The following is a 22,618-nucleotide window of genomic DNA, read 5'->3' as shown; positions in this document are numbered from 1 at the left end:
GAAATTGGGAGTATATAGCTAACTAAAGGCATCTAGATATTTGAAGTTCAATTTTGCTGTCATATACTGTTTTGAACTTGGTCAACAGACTGAATTTGTACCAACCATGATAGTTTCCATGAAAGAAAAAATTGAACTTACCCTAAAATCTAGGGCTGTATTTTAGGTTGAGTGATTTTTCTCATCCTAGTCTTGCCTTAAGGAGGGGCTCTGAATGAGGAGAGCAGAAGCCTCCTGTTGGGGAAAGATGCCCAAGCAGAGAGTTAAGAAATCTAGGTTTATGTCTTAGCTTTCTTATTAACTTACTGGGTCATTTGCACCAAGTAACTTTCCCTCTCTGTGACTCTGTTGCCTCATCTGTGAAATGGGACAGTCAAATCTTCCAGAGTGGAGAATGCTTTAGTTCTTTTGTCCACCTGGGCGTTTCCTCTGACATGTCTTATCTCTGTTCCTTAAAATATTAGGAAGCTCGCATTGAAGGAGGAAGGGGGGAAGGATTTTCTCCTTTCAACTCTTTTCTGTTTGATCATATTGCCCTACTTTTTCTTACTTCTGTCACTTCATAAGTATTTGGGTCATTGCTTTTACCCATTAGAAAAACTTTTTTTAAAAAATATGTATTTATTTATTGGCTGTGTTGGATCTTCGTTGCTGTGCGCGGGCTTTCTCTAGTTGCAGGGAGCAAGGGCTTCTCTTGTTGCAGAGCACGGGCTCTAGGCACTCAGGCGTCAGTAGTTGTGACTCACAGGCTCTAGAGCTCGGGCTTCAGTAATTGTGGCGCAGGGGTTTAGTTGCTCCGCGGCAAGTGGGATCTTCCCAGATCAGGGATTGAATCTGTGTCCCCTGCATTGGCAGGCGGATTCTTAATCACTGCACCACCAAGGCAGTCCTAGAAAAACTTTTAAAAACAATCCCCTAGTATACTAGGACACTGCATTGTACAATTACCTTTTTAGATGTTTATCTGAGTTAATCTTGCTTCTCATAATTTTGAGAGGGCTGAGATCGAAGTACCAAAGTGTCTGATTTGGAAGAGAAAGGAACTAACGGTACAGAGCACCTAATGTGTTTTATTCAATCCCTGTGACATCCTTATGGAATGGATGTATTTCTCCAATTTTACAGATTATAAAACTGCGATACTAGGAAGTAACCCCAGATCTGTGTATCTTATTTCAAAACTCAGGCTTTAAGACCATTTAACCCCTAGTTTCACCCCCATTCAGACCAATCCCTCTAAACCATCTTTTGATTAGGGTCAAGCCTCTGCTTAATAATTCCCAGCAATGGTGAAGTTTATTCCTTGGAACCAGTTCTAAAGGTTCTAAAGGTTATGTTAATATAAAATCTACCTTCCTATAATTTTAACCCAGCATCAGCTATGTTTGGTACCATGCTGGTAAGTCATTACTAATATTAATAATAATATCAATCAGTTTTATAATTAAAAGCCCCTGAATAAATGGTGGTGATGTGTCGCTTCAACCAATCTTCATTGAGCACCTTTCATGTACCAAGTACTGTGTTTGGTGTTGGGGGTCTAATGATGAACTGGATGTAATCTTCTAGGGTCTTCTAGAGCAGACTCTGGGCAGATGAAGCTCTAGAAATACAACATGGACACAGTACAGGGGTAGCAGAATTGAACTGGGGGGCCTAGAAGGCAGTATCATCACCGTTGTTTGGATGGGCAGATCAGGAGGATGCTCTTAGGTACCATCTTCAAAGAAGGCGTTGCACTGAAGAACTTTCCTCTGCCCTGGCTCTAACCATTGCTATAATGACTGTCCTTTAGAATAACCTTAGAATGCAGGAGTTCAGGGGCCCAAGCATCAAATGTTTTCCCCTGCCCATTGCCATTGAATAGATGGGAAAACTAGGCTCAGAGAAGTTCACTCTCTTAGAAAAATGAGTAAAATCCAGAGCAAATAAAACCTTACCTTGTGCAGGTTCAAGTTTAAATCCAATAAATACCATATTTTAAAGCATCCTTTTACTCTGTGGATTTGGTTATTCTGCAAATCAGATAATGGTCCCATGTGTTGTAATCTACAAAGCCTTTTAAACCTTAACATAACATCCCTAAGCACAGTAATATATTCTTATAGTAAAAAAATATTCCAAAAATATGATTATGTTAAAAGGGGATAACCCTCTCACCATCCCCCAAATTCCACTCCCAGAGGCAACTACTGTTAATAGTTGGTAATTCCTGCCTGCCTTATTTTGAATGCACAGCTATTGGCATCCACCTTCATTCATATTGGTCTTGTTTCCTCGACACACCCCACAGATGTCTGCCTTCTGGCCTTGGATCATGCCTTTGCTCTTCAGAGCACCCTCCCCTTTTTCTCCACCTGTGGAAAAGAGTATCCATCCTTAGGCTGGTTTCTGCTCATACCATGTCCTCACTACTCCAACCTTGGGGAACTTTCACCTCCTCATTTCAAGTCCTTCCAGCTGTGACACTAAATAGGGACTTTTGATCATTTGTGCCCCATTGGTCTAATTTTCTTCCCTAAATAATGGGGTAGTTGAGTTAGGTGCTGTTTAAGCTCTGCTGAGGTCATCAAACATAGAAGCCTCCACACTTCTTCCTAGTTAGAAGTCTTGACTGTGTTGAGTTGCTGAATCCTGTCATAGTGTTGTGACATAAGAGGAGAAAGAGATTCACCCTAAGACGTTTGCTCAGTTTAAACTCAAAAGAGTCAGAAAGTTTAAATAAAACTTTCAGAGGCAATATGGCACAATGGAAAGAGGATGTGTCCTGGGGAAGTTCTGGACTTAAATCTTGGCTCCACCATTTGCTTATCTGACAACCAGGGTTGTAACCTCTCTGGACTTCAGTTTCCTCATCTGTAAAATGGGGGTAACAATTCCTGTCTGACAGAGTGTCCCAAGATTGGGAGATGTAGACAGTAGGCTTTTCCATATGAATCTCTACCCTACTTCCTAAAACCTTTCTGTTTGGAAGCTGTTATCTGTCACAGTTGGCAAGCTTCATAAGGAATAAGAGAGTGCTACCTGGATTTATAGCATGTGTAGTGTACAGAGTATGGATTAAATGCAGTTTATCTGATCTGTGAAAAGTAACTTTGGAGTCCTTCCAGGGAATCATTGAGCAACTGCACAGGTGTAGCTACCTTTCCATCCGCACTTGCTGAAGGAAGGTGTTTTCCACTTTGGAAATTTGTCTTTAATCAGAACATTCCAGTGTTCTGAGGCAAAAGTTACCCGAGAGTTTGAGCAGAGCCTATGAACCAATATCATTTAAAGCTGATTAAAACTATCATCTTAATTAAATACATGGGAACAAGAAGTTCTCAGTCTTCTGGTAGCAATTAAAGACTAAAGAGTCAATTTGAAGTTGTTTTTGCAACTCTTAAAATAATACTCCCTCTCCCCCCCCACCATGAAAAGAGTTTTTAGCTATAGACATGCCCTCACATTGAGGTTTTTGAAAGCCGTGAGGACCACAAACCTGCTGGCAAAGCCTTCTACTGCCAAGACATCGAAGTTCTCAAAAGCAAGAGGGTTCAAGCTCAGGATACGCTGATTTGGAAAAAGAGTCCAAACAAAGGGCCTTTTGAGGCAGGAAACTGGGCTTTGGCTTCAGCACAGAGCAGTGTGGGATTGGAAAAGCGCCCTGGGACTTGCTAAGGAGAAGAAGGGCTGTGAGATCGATGGAGGAAGTATAAAGTTTCTCCATACAGTGAGAGTTTCTTTCCAAACCCTCGAAAGTTGGTTTCGGAAGCTGTTATCTTTCCTCTGTCCGCATGCCTCTAAAATGCGGACTTAACAACATGGTGTGTCTTTGAGCAGAAAAAGGAAATGAGCCTCCAAGGTACATGTGGACGTTCCCATTCTAGCAAGATGCCCGACCTGAAGACCAGTGGTTTTCTTTCAAGACCCAAAGCAACCACATTCATGAAGTCATTTATTCACTCACCTAATTGCAGTATTTACTGATCACCTGCTACGTGCTAGCTTGATGGAGCTATGAAGTTAAATGGCACAATTCCTACTCGAGGAGCTCAACATTTAGTTCAGAAAAACTTGAAGTACTTTCCACTGTGTTCATGCACACAGGACTCTCCTCCCTCCATCACCCAAACAGGGTTTTACATTTGACCTTCCCTAAAGCGAAATGCTCACCTTTACAGATATTCTGAACAGCAGCACACTGACCACCTAGAGGAGTCCAGTTCAGGTAGAGAAGGACTATAAGCATGAGCGAAGGCTCAGTGATGGAGCTTAAGGAAGAGAAAATAATTTAAATTCTGGTGGATTCTATTTTTTTTTCCCTGTTCTTTTTTGTTTTTTGTTTTTTGTTTTCCTGGCCATGCGGTTTGTGGGATCTTAGTTTCCCAACCAGAGATTGAACCCACGCCCCTAACCACTGGACTGCCAGGGAATTCCCTGTTCTTCATTTTGACATATCTGAACTTTACCTATTAAGCACAAACTTCCATGACCAGAAAAGACCCACTTCCTGTCAACGGCTTGGTAAGACCGAGGGAACGGAGTGGAAATAGAGCAGTAGGAACAACAGAAGGAAAAGGGTGGGTTTGGCAGAAGCACTGGTGAGAGCACTTAGGCTAGGGGCGCTGCGTCAGTGAAGCCCGTCGTGGTAGAAGTGCAGTGGCTTTGGGTTATACATTTGGAAAACTGATCTTTCTGGAATAGGGAGGGCTCAAAGGTGTGAGGCAGGGAGGGACAACCTTTCATGTATTAGTGATCTTAAATGTTTGCTCTGTGCCCCAACTGTGCATCGATAATGTAACCTGTGTGTGTGTCTTCTGAGAGTCAAGAATCCAAGCTTAGTCAGTCTCTGCCTTGTAGTGTTATTTACGTGCCAGTTTACTATCGACTGTCCCTACACAGAAGTTTTACAGACGTAGGCTTGACCAGCAAATGCAAACATTCTTGAACTCACAGGTGCCATTCTTGAATCTGTGTACAGGTTCCCCTGATATTAGTTGGATGTTGCTGTCAGATGTAGGGATGTCCTGAATCCCACTGCAGGTGGTGTTTTTGATGACTGGACTTGATCAGCGAAGTGAGAGTGGCTGATTGGTTGATTGAACAACATTTAGAGGAAAATTTTCTGGTGTGGTTGTAGATACCGGATCCCACACATAGCTTTTCTCTTGCTCTTTGAATTAGAGTATTTGTATGGTAGATTAAAATTTGGGGAAAATACTGTATTCCTATGTATATCTGGAGAGGTGTAGAGAATAAGTGAGGGTTGATTTGGAACCTTAACAGTGAAGTCTGAGGCAGGAACCTTCTTGTTTTTACTTTTCTATTTCTTTTTTTTTTTTTCATCTTTATTGGAGTATAATTCTTTACAATGTTGTGTTAGTTTCTGCTGTACAACAAAGTGAAGTAGCTATATATATATACATATATCCCCATATCCCCTCCCTCTTGAGCCTCCCTCCCACCATCCCTATCCCACCCCTCTAGGTGGTCACAAAGCATCAAGCTGATCTCCCTGTGCTCTGCAGCAGCTTCCCACTAGTCATCAATTTTAAATGCCTACCTCAGACCTGTGCATATAAATTGTTCAGTAAAAATTGAACAAAATAGAAAAACCCAAGTCACTTTTGACACTAGCATAAATTTTTTAGCCTTTTTTTCTAAAAGGTGAATTTGTCTTTCAACATTGATATTTTAAACTACATCACCCAAAATGTAGGGAAAAGAGGGAAGTTCACATATAATCCACCACCTAACACAAACATTATTATTGCTGGGCATAGTCCCTGTTAGTCATTTTTATTTGATTTTCTTTCAGTTATTTAGATATATACGTACAATTTTCTATGTTGCTAATAGTCACCATAATGAAAGTTATCTTGTCTTTGTTTGACTGTATGATCCTTTACAATTACTCAGAATTAAGCATCACCCTTGAATCACACATAGATTTCTCTTTCACCCCCTTCAACCTGCTGCCCCAGACCAAAACTCTCTTGGGTAGGTACTATTGCCTGCCCCCTGTTTGCTTGGAAGGATGTGACAGTACCACAGACTGGATGGCTTAAACAGCTACTGGCTCACACCAACGGAGCTAGAAGTCTGAAATCAAGGCGATGCAGGGTGAGTCCTCCTGAGGGCTGTGAGGTAAGGATGTGTTCCTGGCCGCTATCCTTGGCTTGTAGGTGGCCATCTTCATGTTCGCAAGGTGTTCGCCCTGTATGCCCCATATGCGTGTCTCTGTGTCCAAATATCCCCTTTTCAGCAGGTTACCAGTCATATTGCATTAGGACCCACCCTAATGTCATCATTGTAACTTGATTACCTCTGTAAAGACCCCGTTTCCAGATAAGGTCACACTTGGAGGTTCTGGGGTCTATAAAGATCCCAATTCCAGATAAGGTCACACTTGAAACTCCAATATACGAAATTTTTTGAGCGGGGACACAATTCAATCCCTAACATCCCCCATTTATATGTGAGGAAATTGAGGCCCAAGCCAAGTAGCTGGAGATTTGAATTTAGGCCTAAGTGACTCTGAGATGATATATTATCATCACACCCTGTTTTCTCTCCATGAACTGAAAATACCATGAACAAAGGGAAAAAAATTCTTCCTTGATCTGAATTTAATTAGCATGAAACAATGTTTGATGGTTATTAACTGCTAAATTTAACTGAGTCTGACCCGTTGAAACCTGTGTAAATCATGTTATTTAAGAACGAAGTTAAAAAAAAAAGAAGCTAAGTGCAGCACACTATGCTTAGTTAAAATGTTTTATTGCTCTAAAGTGTTTGCTAAGCCCATTGCGCAGATTCTTCCATTCTTATCTGAAAGTACAAGGAATACAGTGACTTATAGGCTTTATGGCATCCCAGTAATTCCTGGGCAATTGGACCGTACTTTATATAGCAAAACCAATCAATATTAGATATGGGTCACTAACTTTTATCGTTTGTCTATCTTTTTTGTAGATTCCTTTTAGTTTTTCATTTTCCTTCTCCTGCGTTAGTGACTGTGGCAAGCTACATGCAAACACTTACACATATGCACGCACACACACACATGCGCATACAGACACACACACCCCATATGTATACATATCAGTAGGCCCCAGGGAAGGCTAGAACCAGCATAACAATAACCAGCTGATGTAGCCAGTCATGGTACAGCTGTGCGGTGCATGGATACCTGTACCTGTGTCTCTTGAGTGCACTGGGCAAGTGCACTCTTCTTAATGAATTCTCAAATGAATTTCCTCGTGAATTAAAACCAAACCAAACCAAACCAAAAACATGATTTCACTTGTGATCGCTGCATCTCCCCAGTTGCTCTTACGTCTGTGCGTTTGTTTACTGTAGGTGCGTAGTAAATATTTATTGGACAAAAGTGAGTGAAGAGAACATGAACATGTAGTCTCCATAAACTGACGTGAACCAAGGAAGATCTCAGCGACACTCCACTCAAACCAGCTTGAAGTGCTGAGAAAATCTCCAGTTATTTTCCTTTAGCTGAAAATAATCAAACATTGAAAAGACATTGGAATTTTAGAAAACTCTACATATACTGAGGCCCTTGCCTGCTTTAAAAGAAAGGAAGAACTCCCACATAGAGACATAGGGCTACCCTAGTCATCTTTCTTCATTCTAATGTATTTTATGGGGAGGCCATGAGCCACAACCATAGCTTCATGAATTGAATGCACTCTGTATGTGGTACTGTACCTCTGAAATTCACAGTAACCCCTCTATGGGACCCATTGTACAGGTGGCCCGGAGAGGTTAGCAACTTACCCAATGTCACAGGACTAAAACGAGGCAGGGCCAAGCTTCAAAAGCAAATCTATTTGACCCCAGAACCTGTGCTTTTCTTGATAATCTGTATTGTCAGTCACACACTCCCATCTCATAAAAAACCAAACGCTTGATGATTTTCATGATACATATTCAGTAACTCTTTGTGAAATATGTGATGGATTTCTTTATGGGCCAAGATAACGTCTCTTTCCTCCTTACAGAAGACACACCATCCCGTATTCATGATACCAGTAACATTGATCGAGCATTTCAGTGTGCCAGGCACTCTATTAAACATCTTCGCACACAGTATCTTTTCTGTGTCATGTCCCTATGAGAAGTTAACTGACGTTTTAAGGTTGGGACGTAGTTGTGTCTGACTCCAAAATCCACACACATGGAGCTACACCCTGCTACTCTTTTCTAGTAGCCAACAGATGGATTGCCTGTCCCCTTGAGCCACAAACTTCTCGCCTATACCTAGTCACGCTCCTGCATAGTGCTGTGTGTTAAGATAACCTGAGAGAGTCTGAGATTAGCAGTGAGTTTCAGAAAGGTGTAGGAAGCAAGGAAGGGAACAGTCCCAGCGGCTCCTGGAGAGCAGGCAGTGTTTATGTGAGTTGTGCTGTCCAGGACCTATCTTGGCATCAAGGCTGTGAGAGGTTTTGATATATCTTATTCAGGGCTGATAGAGATGTGTCTAGAAAGTGCAGAAGGTTTTTCCTTGGGAAGATGCTTGGTCATGCATCAGTGAGCAGGGAGCTGTAGATGTAAAGTCCTGTTCTCCAGTCCCTCTTCTCCATGGCCGCCAGGGTGCTCTTTCTCCAACACAGCCTGGCCATACTGTCTACCCCACATGTATTCCTTTATTTTGAGTCTCTGCTGTGTACCCAGCACTGTGTAGAGAATGAATAAAAACCACTGTCCCTGCTGGCTAGGAAATCAGTCTTGTTTGAAAGCCATACTCTCAAAGCATAATTTTGGAGCTGGTTAGAGATCATGTAGGCTAGCTTTTCTTAGAGAGGGCTCTGGAGAACTCTGGTTCTTCTAGGTTGTACATCTTCCTGTTGAAACTCAAAAGTGAACTCTGATGAAGGCTCCAGGGAGAACAGTTTGTGCCAAATATGCTTTGGGATATAACTGAGTAGTGCAGGCTCCTCTCTTTAATAGATAACGAGGCTTGGCGAGGAAAAGGGACTTTCTGAAGTCACCAAAGAATCCAGTGTTGGGCTCCAAGACCCAGCCCCGGGCTTCTGCTACTGCACAGAGGCTCCCTAATGTTACTCCCCACTCTTTTTCTGTCTTCAGGCCAGGTAGTCCTAAAGCACATATTTTCTCCTGTATCTTGAGACCATATGTTTCTTAGGTTTTTTTCTCCCCTTCTAAGATACGCCTCTGATGTTTGGTGTCTGAAATTATTCTGTTTCCTTTTCGGAACCATTTTGGCAAAAACATTGGAAATCTAGGTTCATGATGAGGCAGATGAGAAAGTGAGAGAAGGACTGCAGGTGTGGATTCTCCCAGGAGCCCTAGTAGGATAGATGGGGTTTCTATGGTGATGTTATCTGCCCCCTAAATAGGGAGCTCTTTGAGGGCAGGATCCCTGCTTTATTCATCTCAGTAGTTCCCAGTCCCAGCACACCACAGGCTCTCAGTAAACATTTGATATTCAGTATGCTTTAACATTTCATTTATTTGCCTATAAAAACTGCATGGTAAAACCCCTTGAATTCAAACATGAAATTGTTTTTCCTTTTTAGAGTAGTGATTCCCAGATCACCATGGGATAGACTCATCACAAGGTCTTATTAAAAAAGGAGAATTCCCAGGCCCTCACCCCAGAAATTCTGATTGAGTTGTTGAATGGGTTCTGGGCAGTGCCTGGACTGTGTTTTGTAATAAGGGCCGCGGATGATGAGCCCAATCCCAGAGTCACTATCCAGAGGATAACCTTGTTCCATCCCGCACGTCACCCTGAAAGACAGACATGAAAATAAGCACTGGCCTTCAGGCCTGGAACCTTAAAACAAACACACACACAAAGAGCTGTGTGCAGAGGAATACAGAAGGGATATACGCAGAACAATCGGCCAGTATAGCCTGGGTCAGATGGAGAGGGCCGATGAGCAGAAATGATTTGCAAGCCTAATTAGACCTGCTCCCCAGTTCTCAAACCTGCAGCTCTAAGCCTCCTGCTAATTGGCAGTCCCTTAATAGATTAGGACTTGGCATCAGGCTTGCATGTTATTATAAACCACACACAGAAAAACCCAGTGGCTGAGGAACTCCTGCCAAACCCAGGCCTGGGTTTTGTGAGGCTTTTGAAGTGCACTGCTCTTTCAGTATTTTGTATAGTCAGTGTACTAAAAGGCATCAAACCCTTCCTTTGGATGGAATTTGTGAAGGGCGAGTTTGTTGAATAATTAATTCCCCAAGACCCATTCTGTCATCTTGATGGACGGGTCGGAGCCCACATGCGCAGCTCTGCTCTCAGCGGTCCTTGGTGCAGGATAGGAGAGACGATTTCTCATGGATCCTGTCCTGTTCTTAGGAATCTATCCCCCTGCCCTTTGTGCGCTTGGGGGTGGGGGTGGGGGGGAAGAAATGTTGAGAGCACATCTGCTGGAGCCGGACTGTGTGACACACCATCTTAGGAAATCCCTTCCAAACGGCATGACCTGTTTTGCCGATGAGGACGCGGAGGTTCTGAGAACTCACCAGTCCAGGGTCACTCTGCCACACCTGGCGGAGAAGGGTAGGACTCATACCTGGGTCTGCTCACTCCAAACCGCCACCAAACCAAACCAAAGCTGGAAGACCCTTTTTTATTTTTCTTGGTGCTCTGTTGATGAATCCAGGCGGTGAAAGAGTTTTCTGTGATTTACGTCATGTGCAGGCATACCTGTTTGCATCCCTGGGTAATGTACGTACTGTAAGTGCTCCCTTCCCCCTCAGATTGTATGATAGGATCCCTGCTCGGAAGTGAGGCTGCCATTTCAGACAGCCACGTTGTGCTGTTGTGCAGAGGGACAGAGAGGGGCTGCAGAGGGTGGCTTTGCAGGAGTGCAAAGGCCTCTTCCCAGCTGCCAAAGACGCAGTCAAGTTTTCCTGGGGCCTTTGAGCAACTCCAGGGCCTTGCCCTCTGCTCTTGTCCACCCAATTAGGTTCCACTGGGAATTCCTTCCATTTTTTTTTCCAAGTCCATTTCCACAAAGGGAGAGCTGTAGTAGAGGCTGAGATTTCCATGAAAACCTTCCATTTTTCAGGCAAACATACCAGGCAGCTCTCATGGCAATACCATGGTGAAAAAGAATAATGTTATTTGGCATTTCGCCCTTTTAAGAAAGTGTATGTGTGTGTTGTGGGGGGGCGGTGGTGTGGGGGGACAGGCAGGTTGGGAGGGAGGATGGGCAGAGAGAACAGTGGGGGCTTTGTAACTTACTGCAACAGAGAGGTCAGGTGGGCAGGGTCATGAGGACAGGAGGGGTGCAGAGAAGGCCTAGAACCCCCCCTCCTTGGGCTTCAATACCTTCTACTCCCCCTTTTCCTGATTCATACGTTTTGAGAGGTTATAAAGGGGACGTTGAGGAATTTCTATGTTTTTATTTGGAAGAAGGACTCTAGACATTCTGTCCCTGTGAGAGAAGCTGGCTCCTTGCTGCTTTGCAAGGATTAAGGGCCTGGCTTCCAGAACTGTAGAAGAAACATCCCAGGAACTCCCTTTTTCTCTGCACAGCTGAAAAATGCATCATGGAGCAATGGCTTCCTGGAGAGTTTTGGCAAAAGAGCTTCCCCCTGGAACAATAGGGTTCCTATAGCAAGCCACCTAGGAGTTCTCTACTGCAGCCTGCTCTCCCACGTGTATCTGAATGCCCACATTTTGTTTCCTTGATCCTGGTGGGGAAGGGGTGGGGCTCTCTGCCAGAGCAACTGAGGGTGGCCCCAGAGCACAAGAATTTCTGTCTAAGGAGGGCTGACCAGTTTATGAGACGTACCCCTTCTGAGGTCCAGTCAAAGGCGCCTAAACGTAGGAAATGTGATGGCTGCAGGCAGTATGTAAAGCCAGCCTGACCTGGTGGCATTCCTGCTCTGCTCTTCTGTGACCTTATATCTCATCTTCGGTTCCGGCCTTTGCAAAATCAAGCTGGTACTGCTTACTGGAAAGGATTATTGGGAGGGATAAAGGAGAGCCAGGTCAAAGTGCCTAGAACAGTATCCAGCTTGCAGGAATAACTGATGCTAATTCCCACCTGCCTCCAACCCACACCGCAGTGTTGCTGATGGATACCTGCTTTTTTGAGCCAAGAGCTGCCTGTCATGAATTTGGTTTGTATCTGAACGTCTGAAGATTTGGGGATATTTTCTGGGGCTGTTCTTTATAAATGAGCATCTTGGAACCCCAGAAGGCTTTGCTTGGCTAGGCTACCTTCACGAACTTAAAGTAGCCTGCTCCCTGGTTACCCCAGCCAGGATAATGGGCAGGAGGTGATGCCCATCTGCTCTGTAAGGATGCCATGGGAACAAAGCCTTCAGTTCGTTCAGAAAATACTTTGCACTCCTTGGATAAATGTGAAAACTTCAGAAGGTTGGAAGGTCCATGAGACACCTGGTAAGACCACCTCTTTCATTTCACACATGAAGAAATAGTGCCCAAGAGAGCAGAATTATGATGATACAGTTAGTTAGCAGCAGAGTTAATACTGATGAATATAAGTTTTTATTATCAGTTACCATTGGTTAGTGTTTGCTTTTAAGGTGGCCTTGGCTAGAGAAACTTTGGCTAAATTCTCCAAACTCACTTGTGCTATCTTATTGCTACTGGGCATTACTTCAGTGAATCAAAAACTAGTATGGAGATCATGTTCCTTCCAGAATATTGGCTGAGCTGGCCCAACTCAGACTACTTGAGACTCTTCCTTGGTCAGTAGGTGAAAGGTTGGCTAATTTACTAAAACAGACAGAAAGTAGAATGACCCCGATATATCTATGTGCCCTCAGCTTCCTACAATTTATAGCAATCCTAGTGATGATTAAGTTAGAAACCTTTTTCCTCCAGGGAAGAAATTTCTTCAACATTAAAATAACTTTTTTAACTCTCAGTTTTTCCTTTTTAGCATCTTTTCAGCATCTGTGTGTTAGGAATTAGGTGGGCTCCCTCAAACTACTTTTCTCATTTTTCCTGAAGGGTAGGAGGTGGGTAGGGGATGAGGGTGAAACTCCGAAGTAGTTTTCTGGGTGTGGGGGAGACTCTCCAGTTCTGGGTTTTTCTTTTTCTTTTTTCTTTTTTCTTTTTTTTGTATTGCCTTAAATACATCACTGGCATTCAAATAACAGCAAGGAATCTCTGAGATGCATTTACTGAGCTAGTCAGTAAACCAGTATTGCATACCTATAGGCTGCCAAGTCATGTGCTGAAGGGCATCTTCCATGCTCCCTGAATATTTTAGAAATGCCTCCGTGGAAGTTCCCATCACATGGCATCACAGGCAGTTGTCCCCAGAGCATGCCTTCTTAGAGGGCAGGGACCACTTCTTATTCATTTCTGTTGCCCATAATTCTCTCAGTGAGGAGTTTCCTCCTTCAAAGCAGCCTTTTTCTCCTTTACTTTCTTGCCACCCAGTGCCGTTTGGAGAACTCAGTGGGGCGTGCACCAAGCCTCAGATGTCTGGGAGAGAAGTTTGACTTGTACTTTAATCAGGTGTTCTGTAATGCCATTCACTCCCAGGATATGTCTAAAAGGAAAATATAGCCTAGAAGGACAGCACAGAGAGAGGAAATAAACTACAAATTAAAAAGTGATTAGTGAGTGTTTAGGCAGAAGGTCAAAGGGATTATTTTGGACTTCAAACTTTTCAGCTTTCAGGGCTTGTATTCAGTTACAAAATTACATCCCTGAATTATTTGTGCAGGTGGCAGCTGTCAGATTTGAAGAAGGTTTCTGTGTTTTACAAAAGGAGCATTGACAGGGCCGGGAGTGGGGAGTGTGCTCCTGGGGTGAGGGCTGTCTTCTCCACCGCACGCTGGAATGGCTTCAGTCATGTGCAACTCGAGTGACAGTCCTTGTCTGAGCTGACACAGCCCTGTCCACGTTCGTCTGGCCACCTTCTTGAGGGAACCCATCAAGCCGGTTGATTGGCATCTTGGAAACAGATGGAGAGTAGATTTTCAGGACTGGGAATGCAAGAAACTAACCTTTGTTACATACCTACCGTGTGGTATTTCATCCTCATGGCTCTTCAAAGTGGCTCTTGGCGTCCTCTTTTTACAATTGGGGCTCAAAAAAGTTAAGCAATTTGCTGAAGATTGCCTAAATGAGAAGTGGCAAAACTGGTTTTCAAATCCAGGTCTGTTGCTTTCTTGAAATCTGTGCGCTTCCTCTTACTGGGAACTTTCTTCAGGGCAGAGATTCCCAAGAGGATGACAGCAGGTGGGTTAGGTCGGGGTGTGCTGAAATCCATCCCTTAGCCCTCGGCCTTCAGGGCAAGGTGGCGCTGAATCACTGAGCTGCGGCCTTCTCAGTTTACCCCTTCCAAGTATTTTTTGATAGTTTCACTATGTGAAACTGGGGAACTGTGAAGATGAAGTGTCTTAAAGATCATCTGGTCCAGCCTCCCATCTGAGACTTGAAGCTGGTTAGGTTCTGCATAATGTATTCCTGGTGCAATCGTCTGTGCTTTATGACGGTATGAGGTCCTGTGTGGCTTTGGGAGACTGGGTTCGAGAAACAGGATTTGGGATGTGAGAGAGATTAAATTCAGAAGCAGGGGGACGTGGGGGTGGGGATCTACGGGTCATAGAGTGTATTGGGGGCAGAGCCATATCCTCTGAATTTTAGTCTGTTTCCTATACATTTATTCAATACACAGGCATTGAGCGCCCACTAAGTGCCAGGAATTACTCTTTATGCTGGGGATACAGAAATGAATAAAATATGGAAAAAGAACTTCCAGCTAGTGAGGAGACTTACTGGAAAGGAGTGATTACAGTGGAGGGTGTGCGGGGGTCCTCAGTCTTCCCATCTAGTAAGTGGAATAAATGACACCTCAGATTTCTTGTGGTTCCAAATCTTGCCAGCATGTTCCTGAAACGTGCCTGACTCCATTTAGAGTAAGATTTGTAATACCAACAACTATCTGGTGGATGGTAATTTGCAAATTCCTTCTCACTTGGCATTTACTTTTTAGAGTGAATGAGCTTCTATCAGAAAGAGGCTTTGTTTTTATTTTAATACTATTGCCTCAAAAAATAGGACACCCTGATACCTTCACTTAGTATCAAATAGATGTGTACAAGTTGGGTCCACTTCTTTCTTCTGAAGCATACCATGCAATTTATTAACACGTCCGCATTGTTTAACTGGCCAGTGAGGCAGATTCATTCTGGCCTTACTGCCAGCCTCATGGAATGAACTTGCTAAGCCTCTGTAGTTCAATAAGCTTTGGCGTCCAACCTCATTCATTTTACCAACTACAAGACCTTTGGCAAGATACGTAGTTTCTGAGCCTCAATCTCTTCATGTCTTAAATGCAATTGTTGTTAACTACCTTGCAGTGGTGACTTGAAACAGTTTTTGGATTGGAAAACATTGATAGGAGGTACAGTCTTTGGTTAAGTTTAAGACATGTACACGTGCCCATACACATCCACATGTGTCTGGTGTGGCCATTATTTATCATGGAGGACACTGTTGATTCAAAAGCTCATTATTTCAATTTTTATGGGTTCAGCCAAGGACTTTATATTCTCTACAATGTGGATGGAAAAGCCAAACGTCTCCAGGTGCCAGGTGATTAACATAAATGAATGAAGTAGATTGACAGTACAGGCTCAATGGGAATGGGACTGAGATGCAGCGTTGGTGTCAGGGAGACAGTAGGGCACGGTGTGCCCTGGAGAATCTGTGCAGCCAGTTACTATTGTCTGCACTGATTGCCACAGGGCATTAGAGCTGGCTTAAGAAGCTGAAATCTGAATGTTATGTGAGACCTCCTGTTATTAAATGTTAACAACGAGTTTAAAAAATCTTAAACACTGGGCAGGCCCAGCAGAACATCTCTGCAGGCCAGATTTGGCCGTGGGCTGCCAGTGTGTCACCTTTGACCTAGAGCTTGGTAGGACCGTGTAGCCTGATGGGTTAGCTTGGAGTGCCCTGACAGCCTTGGACTGCCTACCAGCATGATTTTGTTCTCTCAAGGCCTCCAGTAATGCTTCAGCTCTTCATTTTTGGCACTGCACCTGGCTCCAGTCTTGCCTTTTGACTCTCTCAAACTTTGGCCCTCCCAGGTGTCTGATGTCCTGCCAGTCCCCATGTTGTTTATTTTACCGCCACGTGAACCTGGTGTCTTGTGTCCACCTGGATGGCATGGCTTGGATGGGAGCACACTGCTGACGAATGTACGTTTAACTGTTGGAAAAATAAGAAGAAATGCTTTTTCACCCTTGTTATAGACTTACCTTCCATTCAGCCTCCTGTGATCTTTGAGCATGTGGAGCAGGGTTCGCACTGTGATATTTCTTCTCTGGGTCAGGGTGCCAGGCCCTGCTCACCACTATCGAAGCCCCTTCTGTTTACCCAATCCCAAGAAGTCCCTGGAATTAAAGGATTTTAGGAGCATGCTTTTCCCGTGGGGTCAGATTGCACTGGGGAAGGGGCTGGTGGGCCCATGGCTTTTGACAGAACTCTGATCACATCTTATCCCTGCTTAAAAGCTTTCCGTGGCTTCCTGTCATGTACAGAAACAAGAATTAATGTTTATGGAGCCAAGCGATTATTGGATGTTTTATAAATTGTCTTGGTTAGTCCTTCCAATCCACTCTGTGTTGGGAACTATTACAGAAAGCCCGATTGCACAATGATGCAAATGGAGTTCAGAGAGTTAAAGTGACATGCCCAAGGTCATACAGTAAGCATGACAGGTGATAGAAGTGGAATCCTGTCTGTCTGACTCCAAAGTTCCTGGTTAAATTGGAAAAAAGTTACTCTGCCAGAGTGGGTTATGTGGCTAAGTGACTCCTTTGTAGAAAAGATATTTAGGTCTTGAATCAGAGTCTGCCAGTGGTACTTTAATCCAGATGTTAAAAACATTACTTCCCAGAGCTGTCAGGAAGATCAGAGGTGATCATTTACCTAAGGGCTGTAAAACTCTCTGCACGCTTGTGATTCTTGCCGTGTACTAGTTCTGGACAGTATATTACAAATGAACACATCTGGGTCATAGGAGAGACTGAGGCAGGAGAGTGGCCGCATCTGTACAAATCCATCTCAACATCTAAGGAGGAGCTTTGCTTTTTATCCTTGTTCAAGGTCAACCTACACTTTCCAGAGCTTTGTAAGCTTTGTAAATAATCTGCGCAGAGTTCATGTGTACTTAGGAAGAAAGGCTAACTGGCCCTGTCTCTGAATGAACTTTAGAGTCAGAGTATTCTATTACATACCCTGGTTACACCTCTTGTCAGCAGAGTGGACACTGAGGCAAATTATAATCTCTGACCCTCTGTGCTTTGGAGAATTAAATTAAATCAGTTGGTATATCCAAACCTCCTGGCACAAAATAGGTGCCCAATAAATATGAATTTACTCTTAGTCTTATTTAAAAGAGGGATCAAAAGAGAGGAAGGAGGTCTTGACCCAGTTTTACCTGGAGCAGAGGAATTGTAAGTCTTTCAGGCTTACAATTAGTAGTTTTGTAGTTCTAGAAATAAGATATCTCGTTTGTGCAATACATAATAGCAACAAAAGAGGTCTGGGATGCTCTCAGTGAAAGGCGTGAATCATGGACTGTTGGTTGATTTTTTAATACTTGGTGGATGTGGCAGCCTTTTAAAAATCCGACTGCAAAAGCCAAAGCAGCTAGAGCTGGGGCGTTTAAGGTGGCTGATGTTATTTATGTGAAAGGATAAAATGTTTTGACTTTATGCACTTTCAAATAAGAAAGCACTTTTGAAAAGAAAGTCCTTTTTCATACCCATGATTAGGCGAAAGACAGGTGTCTCTTTGTCACGGAACCGGAAATTTTTCCAAAGTTGCGGAACTCAAAAGCAGTACTCAAGGTTGTGTGCTGAGAACCTCACACAATGCCCAGGAACTGTACTCAGGAACTGTCTCTTCATGCTTATGGAATCCATCTGAAGACCCAGGACTTGGGCTCAGGAAAGCCAGGGACCAGAATTGGATCTGCCATTCCTTTCTTCATTTCTACCAGGTGGTTGCCTTGGGTTCTGACAATCTTCTTTTTGTGAAGAAAGGGCTTGAACTTTCCAGTACTGAAGAATCGAGCGTTTGTCAAAGAGAACCTCTAGACCCAGAATACCGCGTGTTCACACCAGCCAACAGCAAGTGTTTTTCATGGCAGCCTCTTTCAAAGGTGGGAAACGCCTTCATAGTAAACTCAGTTTTGTCTCATCTGGATTGTGTCCAGTCTAAGAATCTAGACAAATATCATAAACCAAAGAAAGTTTGCACACTTCTAAGACCAGTAGCAATTAATTACTTTAAATAGAAACCCTGTCACTTACAAGCAACATAAATATTTGTATTTTGAACCTCTAAGTAGTAGTTGGGTTGACCATTCTGGCCTTAAGTGATTAAAAAAAAGATCAGTTGGCCATATTTTAACAGGGAAGACATTTATGAAGAAAGGGAGGGTCAGGTCATGGAGTAAGAAAACATGAGCCAGAAGAAAGAAGACCTGAGTTCAAATCCCAGTGACCAACTGACTCACTTGGGAACCTTGGCCACATTACAAGACTTCTGGCTTTAGTTTTCTGTTGGGTACAAATGAAAATAATGGCCTGTAACTTTTCAGAGCTGCTGTGGTGATTAAAATACATTAATTCCTAATTAGGTTCTAACCTCCTTGAAATCAGAAGCCCGGTGTTGTCCATCTATGTGTCTAACATCTGGTCCAAATTGGTGCCATTTGCTCGCTTTGATTTCAGATGAGCTGCTTAACCTTTCAGAGCCTTAATTTTTCACTTGTAAAGTGAGTAAAGTTGGTAGAACTCTATACCATAGGTAAGATGCATAAATCCCTGTCACGGAATCATTTGAGCAACTAGACTGTGCTTGATACCTGCACTCGGTTTCTGCATCCAGTATTATTTTGTGAGTAGCTATGTAGGCTTTCTGCAGATATTAGTTTCATTATTAGTCACACAGATGCTGGACTAAGCTTATTTTAAGATAATTACAGCTCAGGTGAAGTGGAAAGTTGGACAGCTCTGGAAAAGGCACTTGAAGGACATGGTCTACAGGAGCGATGGGAAACTCTCTCTCTCCCCAGTGCTCTGAGTTCGGTCATGAAAAAGCGCAAAAATTTCTCACTCACTCTCCCACCCCCACTCTTTTCCTACCCTCACAAGGGCTTTCTAAAAAGCACTTTGAGAGGAGGAGACTGTGTTTAATTTTGCACAAACTTGAAGCTGTGGCTGGAGGGAGCAGGGCTCTGGGGCTGGGTCACTTTGGTAACATTTCCCACATGACTTTATCAATGGGTGGGCCACGAAAACTTATCTCATGTTTTTTTACACCCCACCCCCAAACCGCCCAACCTGCCCGAGTGTTAGTTTTTCAAAGCCCAAGAACTTTCAAAGGCCTGAACCCAACACAGGGGCTTTTCTTCATGCTTTGATTTTCTGCCCATTAAGTGTTTGTCAGTGAGTTCGTATTTCGCCTCCTCTGCAGCCTGCACATCCCAAGAGGTCCCTGGAGGTTTAGGAAGTTAATTGATCCTTGATTAAAAGAAGGAGAAATGCTTGAGTCAAGGTCTAGAATCACCAGATGGTGTGCGCGTGTGTATATTTACATACACTTTGGTTCTGCTTTGCAAAAAGCTCATAATGTACCTTTCATTATAGATAACTCTAAATTCCAAGGTATTGGCTTCAGATTTTTAATTATATTAGATACTAACATGTGTGGTGCATGGTGAATGTTCAGAGAACAGGAGCCAGTGCTGTTGTCTTGACTGTTCCAAACAAACCATTTTTTTTCTTCAAAGACCATGAGATTTGCTGAGCTTCAATTAATATATTAATACTCATAAGTGCTTCCTTCCCTTTGTCTTAAGTCACTCATTTACTTTAGAAAGCACCCAGGAGTCAGAACATTTGAGCCCCGTCCGCCTTCACTGCTTACTGACAGAGTGACTCTGGTGAGTCACTTTAATCCCTTTGAAACTTAGGGTGACTTAACATGTTAGCTTTTATGACTGCTATTCCTGTTGGCCTTTGGGCCACTGGAAGGTTGGGGCTCCAACTCAGTTGCCCCATCAGTGCTGAGAACAGAACAGGCAGCGGGTTTGTCAGACCTGCCACAGTTTACGTGGGGATACTTGGTACCTTGTGTATCTCTTCCACCTCTGCAGCCAAATTCAAAATGGTATTCTCATCATGGCAATGGCCCTCAGTTTTGTTGACGACCTGTTGCAATCCCTGAACTACACTGTTTTTATGAGTGTATTTAGCCCCTGGATCCCAGAAACCTTCGACTCACATAAGGGTCACATTAAGCCTCTCATCCCGGCCCTAGTAGAACTGTCCCTAGTAGACGGTTCTTTTGTGCCCTGGCTGTAGTCTCTACATGTATCAGTCCTCACACTAAAAATATTTTAGTGCACTTGTTGTCATGACTTTCTTACAATGCCGTGCACCTCTTGAGGGCAGGGACTGTACTTTGATATACTCACCCCTCAATTCCCAGTGGCTAGCACTGGGAATTTTTTTAAAATGAAATGATCAGGGACTATAGTGGTGGGTAATAAAGATGGCACCAACGCTGGAAATGGAGATCCTGCTTTGGGGGAGAACGGCCTCTTCTCTGTGTCCTGGAGAGGCAAGGCATGGTGTTAGGTCTCTTGAGGACTGGCTGCCCCACTGAGGGGACATGTTTATGCTATTCCCATCAACTGAAGGGAATCTGAGGTTATTCTTTTCCTGGAGCCAAGTCAAGATTTGACTAGCATCCCCCCCAGTCATACCACAAGTTTGCAGGGGAGACAGAAAAGCCCATTGGGTTTTCTAAATGCTGTCTCCACGCCTTTCAAGAAAATAAAACGGACCATATTCAGATCCAACTGCTTGTCTGTTTTCGGTCGTCACCCACATCATTGGCATCGGAACTGCCCCCCGCCCCCCAAGCCTTGGACAAGGAAGGAAGGAAGGAAGAGGATTTGGATTGTTCCCAGATTAAGAGTGTGAAGGGACTGACCAGACAGAGTTTCTTTCCTAACCTTCTCTGTGGGGCTCTGTGCTGACACTATCCCGTGCTGTTGCCCGGTTTCTTCCAACTAAAATCACGTCCTGTACTGCTTTTATTCCATGATGTGCGTCGTCCCCTACTAGGTTGTAAGCTTCCTGAGGGCAGGGTTCGTGTCATCTTTGTATTCCTTGTACTTAGTAGGTGTACGTAAGACAGTAAATATTTGTTGAATGGATGAATGAACGAATACATTAATGTATTATATCATCCCAGCAATCCCAAAGCAAGATTTTGTCTTTCCCATTGAGCAGATGAGAAGGGGGTTTCGGAGATGGGAAGTAACTTGCTCAAGTAGTAGAGAGCAGAGCTGAGATCGTTAACCGAGTTCGGTCTGACTCCACAGCTCTTTTATATGTGTTTTATTGTCCTTAGGAACATATGTTTTCCAGGCCTATCATGTGAACACTATTAAAAATAGAAGCTGGGGGCCTAAGAGTGGAGCACAAATGTAAGGAACTTGGGGTCTGTTCCCTTCCTGAGTTCCTTAGCAACGCTTTGGCTCCCCAGCACCACGGAGGCTGTGGCCGGACTCAGATGCGAAGCTAACCGTGTTTATCACGATGTGTGGAACTTTAACAGCGGACTATTAATATCATACCGCTGGCTTCGCAGCTCCTTTTCGTAGCCAACTTGGCCACATTTCAAAATGTTTAGGCAGTGGAATGAAGATGGCTCAGGCCCACGTGATATGTTTCCCTCCCAGCCCCAACCCCAAGAAGATCACCTAACTGCACTTGCCGTCTCTAAGCCAGAACATGTATTCCCTGTCTCCCCTCCCTCCTTTTCTCTGTCGTGGAGACAGAGTTTCTAGAGCTAATGGTTATTGCCTTTCAGGGCCCCTGTCTGTTTACTTTCCGAAGGTCAGGCTCAATGCTGTGGTGTGTGGCTGGGCTTTCTTTTCAAAGCACCAGTATGAATTTGATAAAGTAAATTGTTGTTCTAGCAGGAAGCAGTTAGGGGTCACAAAATAAATAGCCGTAGAATTCAAATAAATCCAAAGAATAAAACCAAATAAATCCATGTGTGTATGCACAGTGATACATAAATACACTTTTTAGAAAGTGAGCATTTTTATCGCTGCCGGTCTGGACCAAATTCATTGAAAAACTCTGGAGTTCATGGTACACTTTTTTTTTTTAAGAGGCCGGCTCAGCCTTCGAGCAACATGACGTGAGCTTAATTCTTTGTGAAAAACATGAAAATGGAATCTTGTCTTTTAAACGGCTGCTTATTGTGGGTTTTTTTTTTCCACTAATGAAATTCATATATGGATGAAACCAATTTACAGAGTTAAATTAGGGATTTAGGCACTTTGGGGTGGACTAAGAGACGCTGAGTGAGCTAAGTATTCTTTCTGAGCCTCTATTCTGTCCACTGGAAGGTGAGAGATAGTAGTGCTTACATGATTTTAAAATGACTACTCAGGGTTGTTGGAAGATTCAGTGCAAAAATAGACACAAAATACTTTACACGTTGTTGGTGCCCAGCAATGGTGGCTGTCAGATCATAGACTAGATGTTTGCCATGGACTTCCTTACTCCTGATCTTCAGTGGCTCACCTTTGTGAGGTGGCATTGGGGC

The 22,618-nt window shown here is 43.6% G+C and overlaps 1 protein-coding gene across 4 annotated transcripts in view; it reads left to right on the top strand.

Moving 5' to 3' along the window:
- Nucleotides 1-22,618, top strand: part of PLPP3 (phospholipid phosphatase 3) — an 80,925-nt gene that overhangs the window by 14,888 nt on the left and 43,419 nt on the right. Inside the window, exons 1-2 of one of the 4 annotated variants that reach the window (XM_057712181.1) lie at nt 16,089-16,173; nt 17,982-18,143. The exons of 1 other annotated variant lie outside the window; for it this stretch is intronic. In XM_057712181.1, coding sequence (XP_057568164.1) covers nt 18,125-18,143 — 19 coding nt within the window. In that variant the 5' untranslated portion in view covers nt 16,089-16,173; nt 17,982-18,124. Of the gene's footprint in view, nt 1-16,062; nt 16,174-16,193; nt 18,144-22,618 lie in introns of those variants that run through there. 2 more of the 4 variants (XM_057712176.1, XM_057712191.1) reach the window with 2 other exon arrangements.

This window comes from Hippopotamus amphibius, chromosome 1 (assembly GCF_030028045.1).
Source record: "Hippopotamus amphibius kiboko isolate mHipAmp2 chromosome 1, mHipAmp2.hap2, whole genome shotgun sequence".
Taxonomy (NCBI): domain Eukaryota; kingdom Metazoa; phylum Chordata; class Mammalia; order Artiodactyla; family Hippopotamidae; genus Hippopotamus; species Hippopotamus amphibius.
The sequence above is the reverse complement of the archived record's forward strand: the minus strand, read 5'-3'. Positions and strand labels throughout refer to the sequence as shown.